Below are 21,504 nucleotides of genomic sequence, written 5' to 3' on the forward strand. Positions count from 1 at the left end.
TATTCTTTGTATATATATATTTTATTTCGTTGTATTTTATTTTTATTTTCCTTAAAACTGTCTTTATATACCACCTGGCTGTTGTTGTAAAAAAATAAAAATAAAAAAAAATAAAAAAAATAAAATTACGACGTGTTTGTATATGTTTTATTATTTAGCACATTTGCTGTATTTTCATGTGTCCCAGTTTATGTTACAGGCATCATTACAATTATAAAAACACAATTAGCATTTACATTAAATAATAATAAAAAATAATTTAAATAGGGAGCTAGCTTTTAGCACGAGAAGCACTCGGACTGATTCAATCAGATTCTTGAACGAATCTTGACTCAACAGAATGATTCGCTGATGAATCGGACAGCACAGCATTACTGAACCCAACTTGAAAGTTCTTTAGTTAGAACATCGGCGTCGTTACTAATTTTCTGTTAAATATATTTTTAACCCACACAAATGGGATTTATTTCGCCAAGCTTTGTACGGAGGACGTATTAAGATCATGCACTTTAAAACGCATGGTGCGAAAGCGCGTCCTCTGAATTGTTTATGTGGAGGTTTTACCTGTAAGAGTTGAGTGTGCATGAGTGGCATGTGTTTGGAGACATGCCTCAAGCCTCAAGGACCAAGAAACCCGACGTGAAAGTCGTCATTCTGGGGGACATGAACGTAGGAAAGACTTCTCTCCTCCACAGATACACGGAGAGGAAATTTAAGGACACTATAAGCACCGTCGGAGGGGCGTTCTTCCTCAAACAGTGGGGACCCTACAACATATCCATATGGGACACTGCAGGTTGGCTACTTCTACTCTTTATCTAGTAAAATAGATCCCAAAATAGGCTACATAAACTCGTTATCACAGTGTGTTTCGCAAAAGCTGTAACGTTATGACGAGCTGAACTTTTAACTAAACGCACTCCTATAATGTCAGGTGATAGTTATTTTCAATCACATCTTGTTACCATTTTTTGTGAGTTTCTGCTTTATTTGTTGGCATTTGTTAAATCCTGATTTAAGAGCTCAAATGCTTTCTCACAGTGATGGTAATGGCCTTTCTTTTTCGTAAATGTCAGCACTTTTTGTTCCTCATTCAGATATACAACTGGCCCTGTCATGCGTGAAGTTCATAGAACTTGACCTACTTCCAAATTTACAGGAAAAAAAAATTGGCTTATTTTATTTATATTTAGAATGTCATATGGAAACCGTTACTTTTTTTTTTTTTTTACTTCTGCATATTTCACCTGTTTTTATTTTATGTAAATGCCTAAATGCCTTGGTCAATGTTTGAAAACTTGACCCATTAAAGGCACTTTTTAACTAGTCGTTTGTATAGTGTAACAACATAAGGTCTAAACAGACGACATATTATCATTGTATATGGATATTATCTATCTATCTATCTATCTATCTATCTATCTATCTATCTATCTATCTATCTATCTATCTATCTATCTATCTATCTATCTATCTATCTATTTCTATCGTAGAAAGTAGCCCATGTCATTTCCTGTGGAATTTTATTTTGTTCAGATGACAGATGACCCCGTGTACTGCTGTTTGTCTCTTATCTGGCACAAAAGTCACATGTGCTTGTGTGCTAGTCAGATGAGGGTGTATTGAATCAGTGTGTGTGTGTGGAAACTAAAGGTTTCACTGGTCACACATTGTTTCTCAGGGGTGGGGGTCAAGGAGGAAGGAACGAAAGACATTCACCATCAAGTTATGAAGCTGTACATTTGTCAGTTTTTCTAAATGTGGGAGTGTGGCTCTATTGGTGTTTAATGGGAAAAAAATAACCTGGATTTCCAGGAATGTAGCCTAAAGCATGCAGATCATCATGTGAGCAAAATTACAGTTTGTCATATATATGTATTATTATTTAATTTTCATGTTCCACAACTTTAACCATGTAAAGCCCATTGTATCATATTTGATACATTAATTTCTAAGGCCTCTAAATGACCCGCATGAACAAAACATTTATTCTGCCCTCTGACTGGTCTAATCTCATTTTTACAAAGTAACAGCCCTCTTAGTAAAATTAAAAAACATTTGTCAGGTCATTATCACTCTATATTTTGTTGGGAGATATAGAGTGGCAACTGATATTTATATACATTTTATAGTCTATGGAAGTTTGTTTACTGCCACAGAATATAAAATAAAAAAGTGACCCTTTTGTCATGTGACCCTCAGTTATGTCGCTTCACAGTCATAAATCCTCTCCCGTGGCATCATGGGATGGTAAGGTGTCCATCATATGCACACTTCAGAAGAATCTCACTGAAAGAAATGGGTCATCTTGGTACTTTTAGCTTACTCTTTTATGAGTACTGTGAATTCGGACATAAGCTACTTATTTTGCCACACAATTTTATTTTGCCTACTATATTGTAGGGAAGTAGGCTATGCGATTTTGGATGCAGCCTATGATTCGATCGACATAACTAGTCACTAATGTTGGCCAATCTCACGAAACTAGGCTATACCAATTTGATGACGTCAAACTTTTTTAAAAATTACATTTCAAGAAACATTCAAAAAATATTTAACAACACGTTTTCATACACATTTTCAGAAGAAAATCTTTTGGTCATCTGCTCTCGGTGTCTCAGTGACTGAGGCAGCTCCTCCACACACTCTTTCTCACATACACTCACATACACAGAGCAGACAGTGTGTGTGATTACCTGCGTCTGTCCTTCATCAGATCAAGTCATATATTTGTGAAAAAAATCAGTTTGCCATCAGTTGTCAGAAGATGAAAGCGATATTTGTCGAAGTATCCTTTCAACGTTAAAGGGGATTTTCCATCCGTCAATGCGGTTACATTAATTTCAACACATTGTTTAATTGATGAATGAATCAGCGTTTTGAAGCGTATTATTGAATGAACTCCATCTTTTTCTTTGCGCTGTCTCTGGATGAAGATACGGAGCCAGGGCCGGCACCAAGGGGAGGCATTCATGGGCCATGCCCCCCTCACAAAAAATAAAAACGATTTACTGTTTAAAGTCTTCTAGGCTCTTTGATAAGCCGAAGCATCCTTATATGGATAGTGTTTTGCGGAAACTGTTTTTAAAGTCCAATTAAAATGTTAATTGTAAAATTAATATTTGTTGTGCTTATTTATTTGATTGTCAATTAAAATAATATAGGCCTACAACATTACTGTAAATAATATAATGGTATTACTTTATCAGAAAAAAAAGGTTACCCGACAGTCAACGGAGAGCTTACATGTCACTTATATAAAGCTTCCCTCAAAGCTTATACAAATTCCCTCAAAGTACTTATGCACGAGAGATGTAGAGCATTTCATGAGGGCAACTTGGCTAAAAAACTTGAACTGCAAAAGGAAATAAAATCAGAAGTGAGGAAAGCAAAGTTAAATTATAAAATAAAGCTTGAGAAAGAGTTGAGTATGAACAACTTGGGGTCTGTTTGGAAGGGGATGACGCTTATAACTGGAACTAAGGGGTGTGAGATCAAGAAAGTTCAGTTACCTGAGTATGACTCTAGTAGTAAACTGGCAGAGGACTTAAATAAGTTTTATTTACGTTTTGATGTGCCTGATTTTGGTCCAGCGATAGAGTCTATGAAATCTAAAACTAGTTATGGTTGTGCTTATAACTTCTTTGATGAATTGTCTGTACTGAAAGTCTTCAAGGGTTGTAATGTTAGAAAAAGCCCCGGTCCTGATAAAATCGGAGGGCGTTTAATTAAGGTCTGTGCAGAACAATTGGCGCCAGTGTTTTGTAACATCTTTCAAAGATCAATTGCCCTTCAGAGAGTTCCAAAACTTTGGAAGGAAGCCACTGTAGTGCCAGTGCCGAAAACTACACATGCTGTAACATTAAATGACCTTAGGCCGATAGCATTAACATCCCTTATAATGAAATGCTTTGAGAAACTAGTAAAAGAAGAATTAATAGACAAAACTAAGGATTTGTTAGACCCTCTTCAGTTCGCATATAGAACAAAGCGAGGTGTTGAAGATGCAACAGCAACTCTACTAAATATGGTATTGCAGCACCTGGAGGGTAGTAAGACCCATGCAAAGCTCTTATTTATTGACTTCTCATCCGCTTTTAATTCTTTACAACCTCATATTTTAGCAGATAAGTTAATTACTAATTTTAGTCTTGATCTTAATTTGGTAGGTTGGGTCTTAGATTTTTTAACTGAACGAACTCAGAGAGTGAGAGTAAATGGTAGTCTTTCAGCCCCCCGGACAACATCTGCAGGTTCTCCTCAGGGATGTGTTTTGTCTCCCTTATTGTACATTTTATATACAAATGATTGTCTAAGCAAACATAAAAATAGGTACTTTTTAAAATTTGCAGACGACACAGTTATTGTAAGTCTTCTAGAAGAAAATGAAACGTGCCATGGTCCAGTGGTTGATGATTTCGTGAAGTGGTGTGATGATGCCTGTTTGCAGATTAATGTTTCCAAGACAAAAGACATGCGTATTGATTTTAGAATACAAACACATCCCTCCCAAGACACATTTGTTAAGAACAATAAGGTTGAATGTGTGGATAGTTATAAATACCTCGGAACAATTATTGATACAAAACTGAGGTTTGATTTGAACACAGAGGCCCTGTGTAAAAAGGGACAGCAGCGCCTTTACTGTCTTAGAAAATTAAGATCATTTAACATAGATAAAACTCTGATGGAATTATTCTATAAGTCTTATATAGAGCCAGTGTTGTCCTTTTCCATTATCTGCTGGTTTGGAAATCTTAGTGTGAAATACAAAAATGCACTAAAAACATTAGTTAAAAACAGTGGGAAGATTATAGGTAAAGAGCAAAGAAGCTTGACAGATCTGTTTAACAGAAATGTTTTGAGTCGAGTCCATTCTGTGATTTCAGACAGTGGACACTTTCTATACCCAGAGTTTTCTATGTTGCCCTCAGGTCGTCGCTATAGATTACCAAAGATTAAAAATAATCGATACAAATACTCTTTTGTTCCGAGTGCAATTAGACTATTAAATAAGTCTTAATAGGTATTTTTAAGGTTTTTTATTTTTAATTTTTTGTAATACGTGTTATTTATTACCATAATGTATTGTATGTGTCAGTTTCTTTGTCTGTTTACCTGTGCTTGCAACCAAATTGCCCAAAAGGGATCTTAATAAAGCTTGACTTGACTTGAATGATCGGGATCAGTACTGACCGATCATGATAACAAAAAAACAGTGGTCGTATCGCCAGCAAAAATCCTGATCGGATTATCTCTACTAGGGCTGGGTATCGATTCAGATGTTCCAATTCGATTCGATTTCGATTCGCAAGCTCTGAATTTCGATTTTCGATTCAATTCCGATTCTAAATTCGATTTTGATTCCCGATTCGACTCATTTAATATAGATTTAATACAAATCCTATATTTATTTATTTTTAAACGGTGAACATAAGTTTACGAGTGGTTAAATGATAAAAAGAAATAGAGCCACAAACCTGTATATTAAACTCTTTTTATTTTAGGTAATCTTGGGTACATTAAAACCCACCTTCAAATGCATACAATGAATAGACAGGATTTTGATGCAAGATGAAAAATTGATGCTGAAAATTAGACAAGTCAGAACAGTCGCATGCCTTGATCAATCAGGATCAGGTTATTTTATGTTTAAGATAAAACAAACATAAAATCTCATGCAACATGGAGGCTGCAAGCCTATGAACAGTGTAGGAAAACTAATACTGGCTTTTGGGTGATCGGTATAAATACCTAACTTTACGCCATGGTCTTGGAATAATTTGCAAAACTTGCTACATCTAAATGATTTAGTCCCATTAAGAGAATTTAAGACCATGTTAAAATGCCATATAACTCAAAAATGTAACTGTCATATGTGACCTGTTCCTTTTTATGTGATGCTTGTTTGGATGTTTTGATTGTTGTATTTGTATTTAAATTGTAACTGGTCTGCCGTCTTGGCCAGGTCTCCCTCAGAAAAGAGATTCTGTCTCAAGGGACTTCCTGGTTAAATAAAGGTTAAATAAAAAAAAATAAAAAAATATATAGAAAAAAAATCGATTTTTGGCCTTTGAGAATCGATTTTGAATCAACCACATTTTAAAGATTGATTAATAGAAAAATATTTTTTTTTGCCCAGCCCTAATCTCTACGATGAACATTTTATCTCAAATAGGAATGTAAATTTAATTTCTTATGATTTTAACTTTGAACATTTGGTGGCATATTTTAAAAATTAAAATTTGCATTAGAGGTCTATTATTTTACAAATTTCTGCTGCATGGATTGCATAAGAATAAGGAACAAAGCTCTCTCTCACATCCTTCAGACACAGACAGTAGAAGCCAAGTTAGTTGAAGACCACTACATATTTTTACAACAATAAGCTCTTGTATTTCTGCTGTTGCTGCTCTCAGTATCATGACTGACAACCTTTGGCTTTCTTTTTTTAAAGGAGAAAGTGAAAAGGGAAAGATAAAGTGATCATTTTACCCCCAGTCTGTAACTTTTTATTTCTTTAACTAAAGAGATGTGGCCCCTTAGAAGTATTCAGAGTACTTGTGTTTAATTCTCTTGACCTTTGTACCGTTGAATCCTCATATAAGTAGGGTTGTAAAATGTACAGAGAAAATGACCTTTTCTAACTGTAACTGTAATGCACAAACTTTGTATACAGCAGGTTTTATTTAATGTTTGATATGTTTTACTTTGCAAGTCTCAAATATACACCATATTTAGTTAAACTCAAACCAATGTCCTGAAAACTGTTACCTAACTGTTACCTTTATGTTGTTGTGACTGAGGAATCGTCTTTTCTTGAGGACAAATTACCTTCTTGCCGAAAACATTTTACACTCTAATGGATTTCATTGCCCATAAAATAAAATAAATAAATATTTGATTGGCTTGTTATGTTAGGTTAAATATAAGTAGTAAGAATATATTGACAAAAGTATTAGGACACCTGACCATTACACCAACAGTGACTGTAATGACGTCACATTCTAAATACAAAGACAAATATGGAGTTGGCTGCCCCTTTTCAGCTAAAACAGCTTCCACTGTTCTGGGAAGGGTTTCCACAAGATTGTAGAGTGTTTCTGTGGGAATTTTTTGCCCATTCATCCAGTATAGCATTTGTGTGGTCAGGCACTGATGTTGGACAAGAAGGCCTGGCTCACAATCTCCGTTCCAGTTAAACCCAAAGATGTTGGATGGGGTTGAGGTCAGGGCTATATGATGACCAGTCAAGTTCTTCCACACAAATCTCATCCAAACCATGTCTTTATAGACCCTGGTTTGTGCACTAGGTCACAGTCATGCTGGAATAGAAAAGGGCCTTTCCAAAACTGTTCCCACAATGTTGGAAGCATAGCATTGTCCATTAATGTCCAGTAAGTCTTGGTGTGCTGAAGCATTAAGGTTTCCCTTCACTGGAAGTAAAGGACATAGCCTGAAAAGCAGCCCCACACAACTATCCCTCCTCCACCAAATTTTACAGTTGGCACAATGCAGTCAGACAGGTCATGTTCAACTGGTTTCTGCAAAACCTAAATTCGCCCATCAGACTTCAAAATACAGAAGCGTGATTCGTCACTCCACAGAACACGTCTCCAGTCCAGTGTCGGCATGCTTTACTCCACTCCATCCCACTGCTTGGCATTGTACTTGGTGATGTGAGGCGTGCATGCTTCTGCCCGGCCATGGAAACCCATTCCTTAAAGCTCCCACCGCACAGTTTTTGTGCTGATATTAATGCCAGTGTTTGTAACTCTTCAGCGATGGAGTCAGCAGAGCGTAGGCGATTTTTACGCACCACGTGCCTCAGCACTCGGTGAACCGCTCAGTGACTTTACGTGGTCTTGTGTTTAATGGCCGAGTTGCTGAGGTTCCTAAATGCTTGCACTTTTTTAATAATACCACTTTCAGTTAATCTTGGAATATCTAGCAGGGATGACCATCAACTGACTTAAGGTGTGTTCACACTTGTAGTTTGATTCACTTGGTTTGTTGGTTTGCAAACCCGGACCACACAAACATAGTTCTGCTGCCAGAGAGATGCGGTTCTGATGCCTGTACTGAAATGTGATGGTCAATATTGTGACTATGATGAGAAAAAAACGGGTATGCTTGAGCATTCTGTCCTTTTTAGAGGCGCATCTTGACACCATGTCCCTTTTTTGGTCTGTGTTTTGCGTTCATTTATCATTCGAACCGCACCAGAGTTAATTTGGAAGCGGACCGAGACAACATCTTTTCAGCGGTCTTGGTCCACTTGTTTGGTGCGCACCAGGGCAGCGTTCACACTTATTCAAATGAACCGCACTAACTGAGCAATCATTTCAGGGTTCGGTTTAATCGAACCAAACATGCCAATTGTGTACACACTCTTATTGTAAAGGTAGCATCCTATCACAGTACCATGCTAGAAATCACAGAGCTCTTCAGGTTTATTTGTATTTATTTTTTACAAATGTTTGTAAATGAAGATGCTTGATTTTACACACCTGTGCCAATGGGTCTCATTGAAACACCTGATTAAGTGTGTCAGTGTAGTAATACTATAGTATACTTTTTTTGCCTTAGAAAAGTAATGTACAAGTATTCCGTTTAAAAAGTAAAGTGCAAATTCTCCAAATGAATACTGATCGTCACGTTTGTGCTGTGCAGGTCGAGAGCAGTTCCATGGCCTGGGCTCCATGTACTGCCGTGGCGCGGCTGCAGTCATCCTCACCTATGACGTTACCAACTGGCAGAGCCTGGCAGAGCTGGAGAACCGCTTCCTGTCCCTGACCGACACTGCCAACACTGACTGCATATTCGCCATAGTGGGTAACAAAGCAGACCTTACCGACACTCTCGCTCATGGGCCAGACACAGAGAGCGAGCGAGGGGACGAAGCCCAGCCCGAGGTCCCGTGTCCGACTCCTCCAGGCACTCCGCTCCAGCACAAACAGGTGAGCAGAGAGGACGCGGTCGCTCTGTACGCCCGCGTGCTGCGCTACAAAGGCCTGGAGGAGAAGGCCTGTCTGCCTGCCGAGACCGTGTGCTTTGAGACGAGCGCTAAAACGGGTTACAATGTGGACGTTTTGTTTGAAACCCTCTTCGATCTGGTTCTGCCCTCCATTCTGAAGAAACGGAGCGAAGGAGAGAGTTCCACTGTGGACCTGGAGACGCCAATGGAGGTGAAAAGGACTAAAGCAGGATGTTGTGCCTAGAGCCAGGCAAACATAGGAGGCGTGAGGATTGTGTTGTCAATCAGTGCCAAAGAAGGAATCATATCATAAATAAACATACAATAAATCATACCGCCACCACTAAACTTAAACTAGAGTTTATTTGATTTCTATTTGTTTATTTGATTCATAGCATTGATTTGATGCTATGCTTACACGGCAGTGAACTACTGCTATGGGCTGATTTTTTTTATTTTACTCCAGAGCAGTATTAAAACAAACTGGGGGATGAATTAAAAGCTAAAATAACTTGATCTTGCTGAATAGTCTTTGTTTTAATTTTGTGAAATAGTTTTTACTTTCTTTGTTGTTCTTTGCATTAATGCAATGGAATGGTCATATTCTCTGTGATTTTTTTTGTTTTTGTTTTTTTGTTATTATATCTACATTATATTTTGTAAAACATCTATGAACATTTTCTGATACTGCCTCACTAATTCTAATATGAGAAAAATAAAAATTCCTAAATCTTGGAATAAATGGGTTAGTGTGAGAAAGCTTCACGAATCATTCAAAATGCTGGTAATATGCTGATTTGCTGCTCAAGAAACATTATAATCAATGTATAATCAACAGTTGTGCTGCATAATATTTTTATAGAAACCATGATACATTTCTTTAGAATTCTTTGATGAATAGAAAGTTCAAAAGAACAGCATATGTAGACAGAAAGTGGTCTTCAATGACTTTTATTTTACAATAATTGATGTTGGCCTTATATAAGGTGCTTTATATTATAAATGCATAACTTCATACTTTCTAAAAGATATAGATCTTGTTCAGATATGATTAAAATGAGAGATGACACAAATGTAACAAACAAAAAGCATGTATTGTTGTTTTATTCAATAACACAATGATTCAAAATATCTTCAAATATTCCACATAATTACATTGAAAGTACATTTTGTTTAAAAAAATTAAATATGGAAACAAAAAAGCAGTGACATTCTCAATGCAAATATTCTGATTTATAATCTTATTTGGTTCTCTTTACTGGTATCAAATATATGTTAGTGGTTTATGGGCTTCAGGACAATAACACTTGTGCAATGTGCACTGAAGATGGGATAAACTGCTCAAAGTCCAAAACTTTTAGGTGACCCACATTAGCCGTTGTTTACAGACTCAATGGAGAGTATAGCCTGTTTGTGCATTCATGTGGAAGTGGGACAAAGATTGAACTGCAGTCTTCTAATGACCTGAACATGTGTCATGTAAACCTCAGAGAAATCAGTGCAATTGGTGTAACCAACAGAGGGTTCAAACACAAACCAGAATGAGCCTCTTGACTGGACACAATTAAAAGCTTCAAGTCTCAAAGTGTATGACCTTTTATTAAATAAAATACCCAATGAATAGTGTGTGACAACATTAGATTATAAAGGGTTCATGCTAAAAAAAAAATACATATCCAAGAGTGATGATTCAAAGCTGTTCATTACATAAACAAACACAAAGCAAAAATAATATACAAGCATCAGAAGATGGTGTTAGTGTAAGTCTGGTGAAATTATATTTATATAATGGTTAAAAATAGCAGATATCAGTGTGGTTAAGCGTTGTGTCATTGAGCCTTAATGGTCATGTGTAATTAAATGATTCTGGGTCAGATTCGGATTCCGTTAGTTCCTCAATGGTTCTGTTAACAATTAGTTTAGTAATTTTACAGAAGAGGGAACGTTCTTATTGAAATTTTGATTGCCATCACTATCCTCGGAAATCATGTTGTCAAATGATTAGATCCTTTCAGATTCCAATAGAACAAAACAACAATCTAAAAATTAACTGTATACAATTCAAATTGTATTTTGCAACTTTGCTATCTGTTGTTGTTGAATTCAGATGTTCTAAAAGTCATTAAAGTCCCCCTGTAGTCAATCAGTTTATCCCTTAAAACTAATCTTTGATCATCGAAAAATGTTTCCTTTGAAAACAATTCTTCATGCCTTAAAATAGTTTGAATGTAACTCTGCACCCTTGCCTCGTTAAGTATGTGTGGTTCTATGAATATGCAAATGATCCCCGCCTCCACTCACTCACACCAGCTCAGAAGTCAACTCGTTGACGATCACACGTTGTCGTGATTGGTTACAAGGTAGTTTGTAACGTCAGAAACACCAGCGATTTCAAATTGCGTTTTTGAGACTGTCTTTGGTTCACAGCAGTTTTAAGGAGGAAATACTCCTTAAGGAGGAAATATTTTTGTGCATATCCGATTGGAATCCGATCATATTTAGCAAGTGTGAATGGGGAAAAAATCACATGAAATAGGATTTTTACAAATTGGTTTTGAGCTATCTGATGTGACTCAGATCTGTTTTTGTTTGTTTGTTCATCGCATACCACACGGGATCTGATCTTTTTTTATTCTGATTTGGGCCACTTCCACTTTCACGTGTGGAATGTGTGGAGATTGGATGTTTTGCAATGCGACCTCAGTCTGAAGTCATATCATAATTCATGTGACTTTTACGCAACATTCGTCACAATTCTGCCCTGATGGAAGTCACTCTAAAGATTTTACATACCGGTAGTTCTTTGGTTCTTTTAGTTCTTTGGAAGTACGTGAATAACGTGAACAGCCAAAAAGGAAAAAAACAATTAAAATCTGAGCAATAAATCAGAACTGAGTACTAAGGCTTGCAGTGTGCATGTAGTCTAAGTGTAACAAAAAGTAGATTCTGTTTACACCAAGTGTGAACAGCAACAAATTGCAATAGATGCTTTTCACACTAAATGCAAATGAAAGTCATATGCTATTTGTACTGAGCATAAATAGCCTTTGCTAACAATGTCGGCTATTTGCATATAGTATAAATCGACACTGCCTTTTAAAACAATGGAACCAGTTCTGAATAAGAACCGGTTCTTGGTTCACATAAAGCGCTTCCACACAACACGAAAGAGCAGAGAAGTGCATAAGCATGGGCTTCTTTGGTTCAGCTGTATGTACTAATAACAAGAGATTCAGGTTTGATAATGCTGAGGTAATAAGTTAGAAACTAAGCACCATTTCATACATAGAAAAGTAAATAATACAGAGAAATATCATAGCTATGCTTTCATGCATCTCTTGCTTCACTTCTCATTATGCTCACGTGCATATCTTCGGTCATAAGGCACACAGTAGTGATGAAGAGTGTGTCTGAGGGCATGTCGTATGTGATGCATTAAATACTAGAAGTAATTTCAAAAGCCTAACTTGCAACATTGACATCCGATTGCAATCTGGAATGAAGAATTCTGAATTCTGCAGGTGTTACATGTAATGCTGCCATAGGTTCATAGGTTACAGGTTCTTCATACACACTTGGCAGCGGCTGATGCGTGACAGGAGCTGACCGGCTTTAAGTGTCTCAGAGACAGGGGAACTCTGGAAGGACTGGTCGATAGAGGTCAACCAGAAACTCTGCTTGTTGGCGAAGTAGTGACATGTACCTTTGGCCCCATTACACTCGATGAAGGGAGTGGTGCGGAAATCTTCGAGACAAGAGCCCGGAGACACCAGAGACTGACCGCCACCTTCGTCTCCAGCTGCCGTGTGCTGTGTGAGTGTGACAGAACCAGTTAGAGGTCTTGGCAAACACATTTCAATTATGAAAGCGTAACGATTTTGAACTGAAGTCTCACCATAAGGAAGGAATAGCCAATCCAGAGACTTCTCCAGCCTGCTGGGCATTGTGGGATAGTTATATCTTGGCTGTGTATGGCGATGGCCACAGTTGGAGCTTCACACACGGAACAGCGGCTGATGTATGGTTTTATCTCGGCCTCCTCCACAGGCATCATGGGAATTGGTGCGGTGGTGGACAGCCAATAGGATTTGTCATTGCGGCTGGCATAGTAGCATATGTCTCCCGGATTGCAGTACAGGAAGGGCATGGTGTTAAAACGGGGGAGACACGAGCCGGCAAGACCTGGAAAACAAAACAGAGACCTCTGAGACATTTCAAAGCTTTCAGAGAATCACAAAGTATAGTAACTGATAAAAAAAAAAAAGATATATATATATATACTGTATATGCACGTTCCATGCATCATGCATCATTACGCCATTTCTACATCATTGCACATGCATAGAACTTGCCAGTTTCGGTTTTCAAGTTTATACATGTCCTATCGAAAAGATGTAGAACAAGTTTAAACTAACCCTTACAATCCATTCCGCATTTGGCCAATTCATTTTGATTGACGCTGTTACATTTGACTTTTTCATTCTGACTGTGCTACTAGTCTGATTACAAACTAATATTAGGGTCCATGTAAATTCAGATACTGTAGAAAATGCACATTCAATTTCACAAGCGAACACTACACAATTCTATGTAATTCAACATTCATATTCTGGATCTGAAGTTGTACAAATGATGGTGGTGTCAGACATGCAGTGACTCAACATCTTGTTACTGATTTTATTACTCTGTCATCTGCACTCACCCAGGTCTTGGTTGTGGGCCTTCTCCTGTCCCTCAAAGTACAGAAGGCTATAACCATCCCATAACTTGGACATGCCCACGGGGCACATGGGGATCTGCTCCGACTGACTGTGCTTCACCAGCAGGTAGCCAACGTTGACACTGCGGCCAGCCATTCCGATAGGGCCGGATACACCAGAGCGTCCTCGGGACCCTGTGAATTCAGATTCATTATCGACTTGAAGTGTGCAGCCAGACAGAAAAACAATTTATTTCCATTCTTTTCATTGAATTATTTCTGTTTATACAAAACCAATCATTTTTTAAGAATGAATAAAATCTAGAAACTTTGTTTTAAACAATGACATTGTCCTATCTGAACAAATGAAAGAATGTTACCAGTTGCCAAATTACACAACAAAATATAAACTCATAATCATTTAAAAATAAACCAGGACCTCTTGGTGACCAGTCGTCTGCAACCCTTAATCCACTAATCTAGCCCAGAATCCCATAATCCTCATCCATCTACACAAACACACCATTTACCTTCTTCTCCTTGCAGACCAGGGTGGCCTATTTGTCCAGAATCTCCACGGAAGCCTGGATTTCCTGGTATTCCAGGGAGACCTGGCATTCCCTTGTGCCCCTTTGGACCCAAAAACCCTGTAAACAGATAATAGCTATTTACACAATGAACTGTGATTCTGGAGCGCAGCAACAGTACCACAGAAGAAGCTTATATGTCACATTCATGACTGCATTAGGAGAGGCTAAAGCTGATGCTTTGAATTCTTGTACCTGCATCACCAGGAGGTCCAGCAGGGCCTGGGTTTCCATTGTGTCCATGAGGTCCTTGAATACCCATTGGGCCAGGTGCTCCTATCTCCCCTGGACGTTTCTGTGGAATGGGTGGAAGTCCTTTAGCACCAGGTGCCCCAGGAAAACCTGAAAGAACAAGGTAGAGAGAATGAATAAGGTGTGAATGAATATATATATACATACAAAATTAAACATGGGTTGTATATTTAAGCTGTGAATATTTCAAATAAAAACATTTCGTACACAATCTCAGTTAAAAATCCAAGAATCCATATTCACCTTCTAGACTTAATTTCCTAAATATTCAGTCTGTTTAAAAGTAGCATCTATAATATTCTCAATTTTCAGTCCATTTTATTTTGCTTTAAAAATGAACTTGTGTGTCAAATTCAGCAGAATATTCAACATTGCACATCCAGAAACTGCAGGAATAGCAGTCGATTACCGATGCCGTTGGTCACCTAACCAGCAGGTGGCGCAAGCGAGTGATGAAAAAGACCAAAACAACAGGTAGGCTGCATCCGAAATCACATACTTCCCTACTATAAGGTGAATAACAGTATATGACAAAAGAAGTGTCTGAATTCACAGTAGTCATAAAAGAGTAGGCAAATAGTCCCCGGATGACCAAGTTCTTCTAGCGAGATTCTGAAGTGTGCAATGATGGACACTTTTCTATCCCATGAGGCCACGGGAGAGGACTTATGAATGGCAGTAAAGGTGACACAACCATGGTAGGTGTGATTATGCGGTAGGTCACATGATAATGACAACGTGGCGAATGTAGTATGTCCATTCACAATACACACATTCATTATAGAACATACTTTTTTAGCGACCATTAGGTAATTACTTATTCAAAATAAGTACCTACTCAAGAGAGTGTGCGGTTTAAGACACAGAGAGTCATTCATTCTGTGTTTGTTGCATTCATTCATTCATTCATTCATTCACTCACTCGCATATGACCGTTACCGGAAGCCAGTGATTATTATTTATTAAGTTATAAATATGGATATTTTCTTACAAAAACGCATCGCTTCGCTTCAGAAGGCCTTTATTAACCCCCTGGAGCCGTATGGATTACTTTTATGATGGATGAATAGACAGAATATGTTTTAATATAACTCTGATTATGTTTGGCTGAAAGAAGAAAGTCATATACACCTAGGATGGGTTGGGGGTTGAGTAAATTATAGGACAGTATTCATTTTTGGGTGAATTAGCCCTTTAAGGCCTGGGTATACTTTATTTTCCTCGTTCCACTCTGTCTCGTGTACAGTTGAGCACGCAATCCTTTTAAAGGATACTCCATTGGCCATGAGCACGGAAAGACGCGTTTGACGCGTGCACACTGTCTAGTGGACTGCCTAGTTTTCAAGGTCCAAGTCACTCACACATGTGCTGTTGTACGCACACCATCCATGTGGACACATAAATTGGGCTACACGTGGACGGGGTGTGCAGACGTCCGAGGACCCTTCTGATGACGGATATTACGTCACGCGGAAGATGCACGGACAAGGACGGCCGAAGTATACTTTGTAGTATCGGTACTCGACTGCTATTCCTGCAGTTTCCGGATGTGCCATGTTGAATATCTGCTGAATTTAAACCACTGAATTTGTTGAAATTAATTTTTTAAGCAAAACATTATAGGTGAATATTTTGGAAATGAAGTCTGGAAGGTGAAAACGGATTCTTGAATTTTAAATAAAATAAATTGTGTATGAAGTGTTTTCATTTGAAATATTCACAGCTTAAATATACAAACATGTTGAATTGCAGCCCTCAGAAGTGCAAGTCCTGAAAATACAATGCATTTTTTTTTCAATTAGTGCAATTTAACATGCTTTTTTGTTTGTTTCAAACAGATTAGTAATTTTTTTACTTCCATATTTGTTTAACCAAAATTATACCAGAAATATATGATTGAAATGGCTGAATAGCAACACCATAGTAGAGCTATTGCTGCATATTAAGCTAGGATGCTACATTGAAAATATTAATATATTTTATTTAATATTAAATAAAACAGGATCATACAGACAAATCATTTATTGGTTTCAAATAATCACCTGGGGGTCCAGTATCTCCTTTAGGTCCAACAGGGCCCCTGTCGCCTTCAAAACCACGTCTTCCTGGATATCCCATCATTCCTGATTCTCCTTTATCACCTTCAAATGAAATAAAACATTCATTCATGACTCAAGTTCTTTTTCAGTTTACAGGTCTCATACCAAAACAAAGTGAGCAAAATATGTGAGTGTAAACAGGGTGTTTTGCTCAGCTCATCTAAAACATTTTAATATGATTTACATATAAGAATTCCACATTTTGTCATATTTAACAGGTTTATTCTCTATTGAATTGCTCTTGTATTAATCATCATAATGATTATTAGATTGCTGTTTTGATTTTGCCAATGCAATGACCTTTACCATATTCATATTTCATAATCTACCTTTTCTTCCTGACACTCCAGGCTCCCCAGACGGTCCTTTATCTCCTCTGTCCCCCAGGACTCCTTTTTCTCCGATGAATCCGAAATCACCTGCATTTCCTTTATCTCCCTTTCCTCCGAATGGAGATGGTTCACCTGTAATCCCTCGAGGACCAGGCAAACCTGAAGAATGACAGCAACAGGTATCAAGACATTTATTCAAAAATTCATTTTCAAGAAAGATTTTAGATTAAGAAATGTTATTTTTGTTTGACAAAGTGACGCTTTAAATTTACTTCACTAATTTACAAAACATATTTAACCCTCTTTTGCAAAATAATATTGTACATAAATAATAATTTGTTGTGAATAATTTGGACAAACGGGGACCAAAGTCCCTTTAATTAGCCAATCTCCTTCTTATACAGTCTCTAGTACTCATTAGTGTTTATTGCAAATATACAGTAATGGGTCATTCACCTGGAAGTCCTTTAGTGCCTGGAAAGCCATAGTCGCCTGTAACACCTTTTATATCAGAGAATCCTTGTGCGCCTGGAGGACCTGCTACACCTGGACGCCCAGATTCACCCTTATCACCTGTAAACACAGCAGTTCCAGTGTTTAGAACTGATGCATAGTTGCATCAAATAAATAATGCCCCAAACTTCAGTTTTGGAACAGGAAAGGTGCTAGGGGTGGGCTATAACACTTAATCAGAAAAATTATTGTGAACACGATTACAGCTGACGCGATTACCTAATTATAAAAAAAAAAAAAAAAATCCTTTGGCATCAAAGGTTACTTCTTACAACATGCTTTTGCAGCGTTGAGCATTGTAGCCAATCACAGACATGTCTGTTGAACGCAACGGCCAATCAGAGGTGTTTCAATACGCTGCGCTGAATATCTGATTTGCGCAAGGTCGCTGAGTTCTACACTCTTCCTGTCATTATAGCCAATAAACCGTAGATGGAAATTATAGATTCGCTGCAATGTATTTTATATTATTGATGCTGCTCTGTTGCACTGCTTGGTTTGTTGAAAAATGTAAACACAGTGCTCGTCAATGCTAAAATGATTGTGATGGCCAATCAGATTAAAGAAGGCGGGGCTTACGGTCACAGAAGACGATTCCAAACACGATGTTTTAGTTTTAACAGTGCTAAAGAGTGCCGCATTTCCAAGGAGCATTGAACTGCCCCTGATTCAGAATATGATATGCATTTTAAGCTACCTAGATCTCCAGTGAAACCATTGAGGCCCAGATCTCCAGGGATGCCAGCCTCAGTGCTGGGGATACCGCTCTCTCCTCTATCTCCTTTTGCTCCTGGGTCACCTGGAGGACCCGGGTTGTTAGTGCCTTGCAGGGAATAAAATACACCAAAGATATCATTAATTCTGCATAAAAACAATGTGGCTTCACATAAGGTAATATACATGAAAATCTAAATAATAATCATTTACAATGATACTAATTAATAATAATGATAACATTGCTAAACTGTAAATCATGTTACATAATTCATATTTATTAGTTAATTTAAGATTTATAATGGTATAATTTCTAAGGTAACAAATACAACTAAAGAGGTACCTGGAACACCCTGGAATCCCTTTTGACCTTTCAGGCCATCCAATCCAAAAATGCCTTTAAGACCAGGAAATCCTAGAGGAAAAATTAGCCAGGAAATTTTTGAGCATATATATAAATATATAGTGGTAGAAATGACAGAGATTATTAATAAATAATTTCAGAAACTGTAAATAATGTGATAATGATGATCATGGAAGTGCAGGCCTCAAATACCTGAACGAGCGTCATTATAATGCGTTGCTATTGACAACAGTCATTATAACCGATTTCGGAATGTTACGAACGACCATTTAGAATCAAGCTTTCCAGAAAGCATATACAAATAAGGTGTATTAACATAGCTGTGTTCAGGCAGGGACGGACTGGGGCTAAAAAACAGCCCTGGACTTTCTCCCAAATAGGCCCATCATCCGGCCATTCGCCCCTAGCCGTGCGCGACAGACAGTAGCCAGGATGTCCTGATACTATGCCACAATACTGTAGCCTATCAGACAAGGTTACTGTGCAAGTAACATCTCAAAGTAACATCTCAAAATCAATGATGATAATTGGGGTTGTGTTTATTCAAGAAGCCTCAGCCTTCAAATAAAAACAACAAATTTACAATGTCATTACATCTGCATTGAAAATAAAATACAAATAATGAAATGTCACTGGCTACAGAACCCCCAAATTACACAAACTTGTAATTATAAAAGATATAGTTACTATATACTATAACATAACTATTCAAATATAATGTAAGCAAACGAGACAACTGTCTATTTCTGCAGATGTATTCATCTATATTCGTCATTTAAAAAGGGAAACCGACGCTACAGGCTAAAGGCTGCAGATACACAAACCATAAACAAAGCAGTGCGTGTTTACCGTTTTGAATATCAATTTTGCTAAACACTTTATTCCACTCAGCTCATGTTAATATTGAAATATTCGCCAAGGAACACTAAGATGACGAAACATTAGAACAGCCTTCTATCTGTACAGTTTTGACTTCATTGCTCGCTGTTTTGCTTTTATTCTTGTGCACTGACTATTTACTAAGCTGAACAGCCAATCAGAGTTCCCTCTTTCACCAACAGCCCGACACCGATTCAACATGTCGAATTGGCCCAAAAAACCCAACGGCGTCAGATTAGAGCCAACAGTGCGGAACACACCGGGAAAACTGGCCGACGCTCAAAAATGGTCCGACGTTGCCCAGCGGCCAATCGTCGGCTTGGTGTGTCCCGGGCTTTAGACTTTTTTTTGTGCCGACGGCCCTCGGTTGGACGGCCGTTCTGGACTTTTCCCAAACGCACAGATTGTCAGTCCGTCCCTAGCTGTGTTTTTTTTTTCATTAAATTTGACAAATAGAACCACAAACCTTGTTGTCCTGGTTGGCCTTGGAATCCAGGGGTTCCTTTATGCCCAGGCTCTCCTGGCCAGCCCTTATGACCTTGGTTCCCTGGGAAACCCTGTTGGCCATCAGAGCCTGATGAAAAAGTGGATCCAGTTAAAAACTATTTTCGAAAACAACGAAGTTACTTAATCAAAGAAAAATGATCAAAACTCTTATACCTGGTGGTCCAAATGTTCCTGGTTCACCCGACTGGCCTTTCATCCCTTCAATGCCATCAAAACCAGGACCTCCTCTCTCTCCAGGTTGACCTATGAGTCCCTTCTCACCTAAGATATGTCAATTAAAAACTCATTTAAGAAGTGGTACACTGGTGTCCAGCATGATTTTATCTCAGGGTACGCTCAGAAGTACCCGTCCCGTCCGCAAATAGCTATTAAATAAATTATTGCTTTGATACCATATTTGTTGAGTTCTATTGTGTCTTGGTGTTAACGATCTAATATTGTACAAATCAACAGTCTCTTTCCATACACTTAGAAAAGCTGATGCAAGTAACTGAGCACACCTATGTGCTTGTGTAGATATGCTTTGTGAATTTTTTTTTTTTTTTTTTAACGTTACTCTAGTTACTCACTGAGCGGCACCTACTGTTTTCTTTCCGGTCACGTGAATGCTTCACCTGCATGTCGGCTTGTTTGAACCCAAGCAAGTTCAAGTTCATGTCCATTTACTAAAAAAAAATGTGTATATACAAGTCTATAGCCTACATTACATTATCATATCCTGCCATATAAACAGTATAAAACAATGCAGCTGCGCACTCGGATTTCTGGCTGCTGTAAATTTGACCTGCCAAAAGGTGGCGCTGTTTTTGACACTCTTGATGCTTTGAATCTTCCCGAAAGAATCAGAGAAAAGCTTCAAAGATTTAAGAGGCTTTGTTTTTCCATCCCTTCTAAAAAGTTGTAGGCCATGAGTGTTGTACATGTTAATAATCATTAAAAAATGTATGTAAAAAATTAAAATGGCATTAATTAACCCCTCTCAAGGTACACACAGTGCGTACAGTCATACGGATGCAGGTGCCACTGACAGGGACAGTAAAATATCATAATAATATCATAATATTATATGATTGTCACACCTAATCAAGTTGTGTTCGTTCCTAGTTTCATTTTTCATCAGTCACGTTTTCTTTGTCTTCGTTTCCCATCACTTATATGTTTCTATGGACACCCCGATATCAGACAATGTCTGCATTTACATCTGCAATACGTCTCTGAGACGTCTCCTGTCAGATGATATATAGACATTTAGAAGATGCCTATATTTAGAATGTATGTAATACTGCTCTTTCTAAGATGTTTCTCAGATGTTTTCCAGATCTCTAGGAAACATCTTACAGACGTACCTGTGCTATAATAATCATCATCACAGCTGCTCATCATTCAGTTCATCACCATCCATGTATTTAAGTTCCTCCCTGTGCACCCTCAGTTGTCGGGCGATGCTTGTTTTTGTGTTTGCTTTGTTGCACGCACACACTGTTACACCATGTCTGTACAACTGAGTTTTTCTATTATTAAAAGACTTTTCGTACTGGAACCTGTTATTATCATCTTCTTCTTCATCCTGTGACAATAATG

General features: G+C 37.9%; 2 protein-coding genes across 2 annotated transcripts in view; one reads left to right on the forward strand and one right to left on the reverse strand.

Annotated features, from left to right (window-relative positions):
- Window positions 1-287: 287 nt before the first annotated feature.
- On the forward strand, window positions 288-9,941 carry rab20 (RAB20, member RAS oncogene family). Its single transcript, XM_079617827.1, has 2 exons — window positions 288-796; window positions 8,674-9,941. The coding sequence occupies exons 1-2, from the start codon at window positions 607-609 to the stop codon at window positions 9,219-9,221; spliced, it is 738 nt and encodes a 245-aa protein (XP_079473953.1). The 5' UTR covers window positions 288-606; the 3' UTR covers window positions 9,222-9,941.
- A 111-nt stretch (window positions 9,942-10,052) lies between these two features.
- The window catches only part of col4a2 (collagen, type IV, alpha 2), a 120,256-nt gene continuing 108,804 nt past the window's right edge, over window positions 10,053-21,504 (reverse strand). The window contains exons 37-48 of the mRNA XM_079617760.1: window positions 20,077-20,184; window positions 19,883-19,990; window positions 18,517-18,588; window positions 18,157-18,282; window positions 17,403-17,519; window positions 16,944-17,105; window positions 16,558-16,656; window positions 14,459-14,605; window positions 14,207-14,323; window positions 13,680-13,871; window positions 12,873-13,159; window positions 10,053-12,786 (exon numbers count right to left, since the gene is read on the reverse strand). Of these exons, the coding sequence (XP_079473886.1) occupies window positions 12,532-12,786; window positions 12,873-13,159; window positions 13,680-13,871; window positions 14,207-14,323; window positions 14,459-14,605; window positions 16,558-16,656; window positions 16,944-17,105; window positions 17,403-17,519; window positions 18,157-18,282; window positions 18,517-18,588; window positions 19,883-19,990; window positions 20,077-20,184 (1,790 nt within the window). The 3' untranslated portion in view covers window positions 10,053-12,531. The remainder of the gene's footprint in view (window positions 12,787-12,872; window positions 13,160-13,679; window positions 13,872-14,206; window positions 14,324-14,458; window positions 14,606-16,557; window positions 16,657-16,943; window positions 17,106-17,402; window positions 17,520-18,156; window positions 18,283-18,516; window positions 18,589-19,882; window positions 19,991-20,076; window positions 20,185-21,504) is intronic.

The sequence above is a fragment of the Phoxinus phoxinus genome (genome assembly GCF_949152265.1).
Source record: "Phoxinus phoxinus genome assembly, chromosome: 7".
Lineage (NCBI taxonomy): Eukaryota > Metazoa > Chordata > Actinopteri > Cypriniformes > Leuciscidae > Phoxinus > Phoxinus phoxinus.

What these genes read in the sequence shown, in the direction of transcription:
- rab20 (XM_079617827.1), top strand. Translation starts at nt 607, where the DNA reads ATGCCTCAAGCCTCAAGGACCAAGAAACCCGACGTGAAAGTCGTCATT. An exon ending in ATCCATATGGGACACTGCAG is followed by an intron (nt 797 to 8,673) that starts GTTGGCTACTTC and finishes TGTGCTGTGCAG; the next exon opens with GTCGAGAGCAGTTCCATGGC.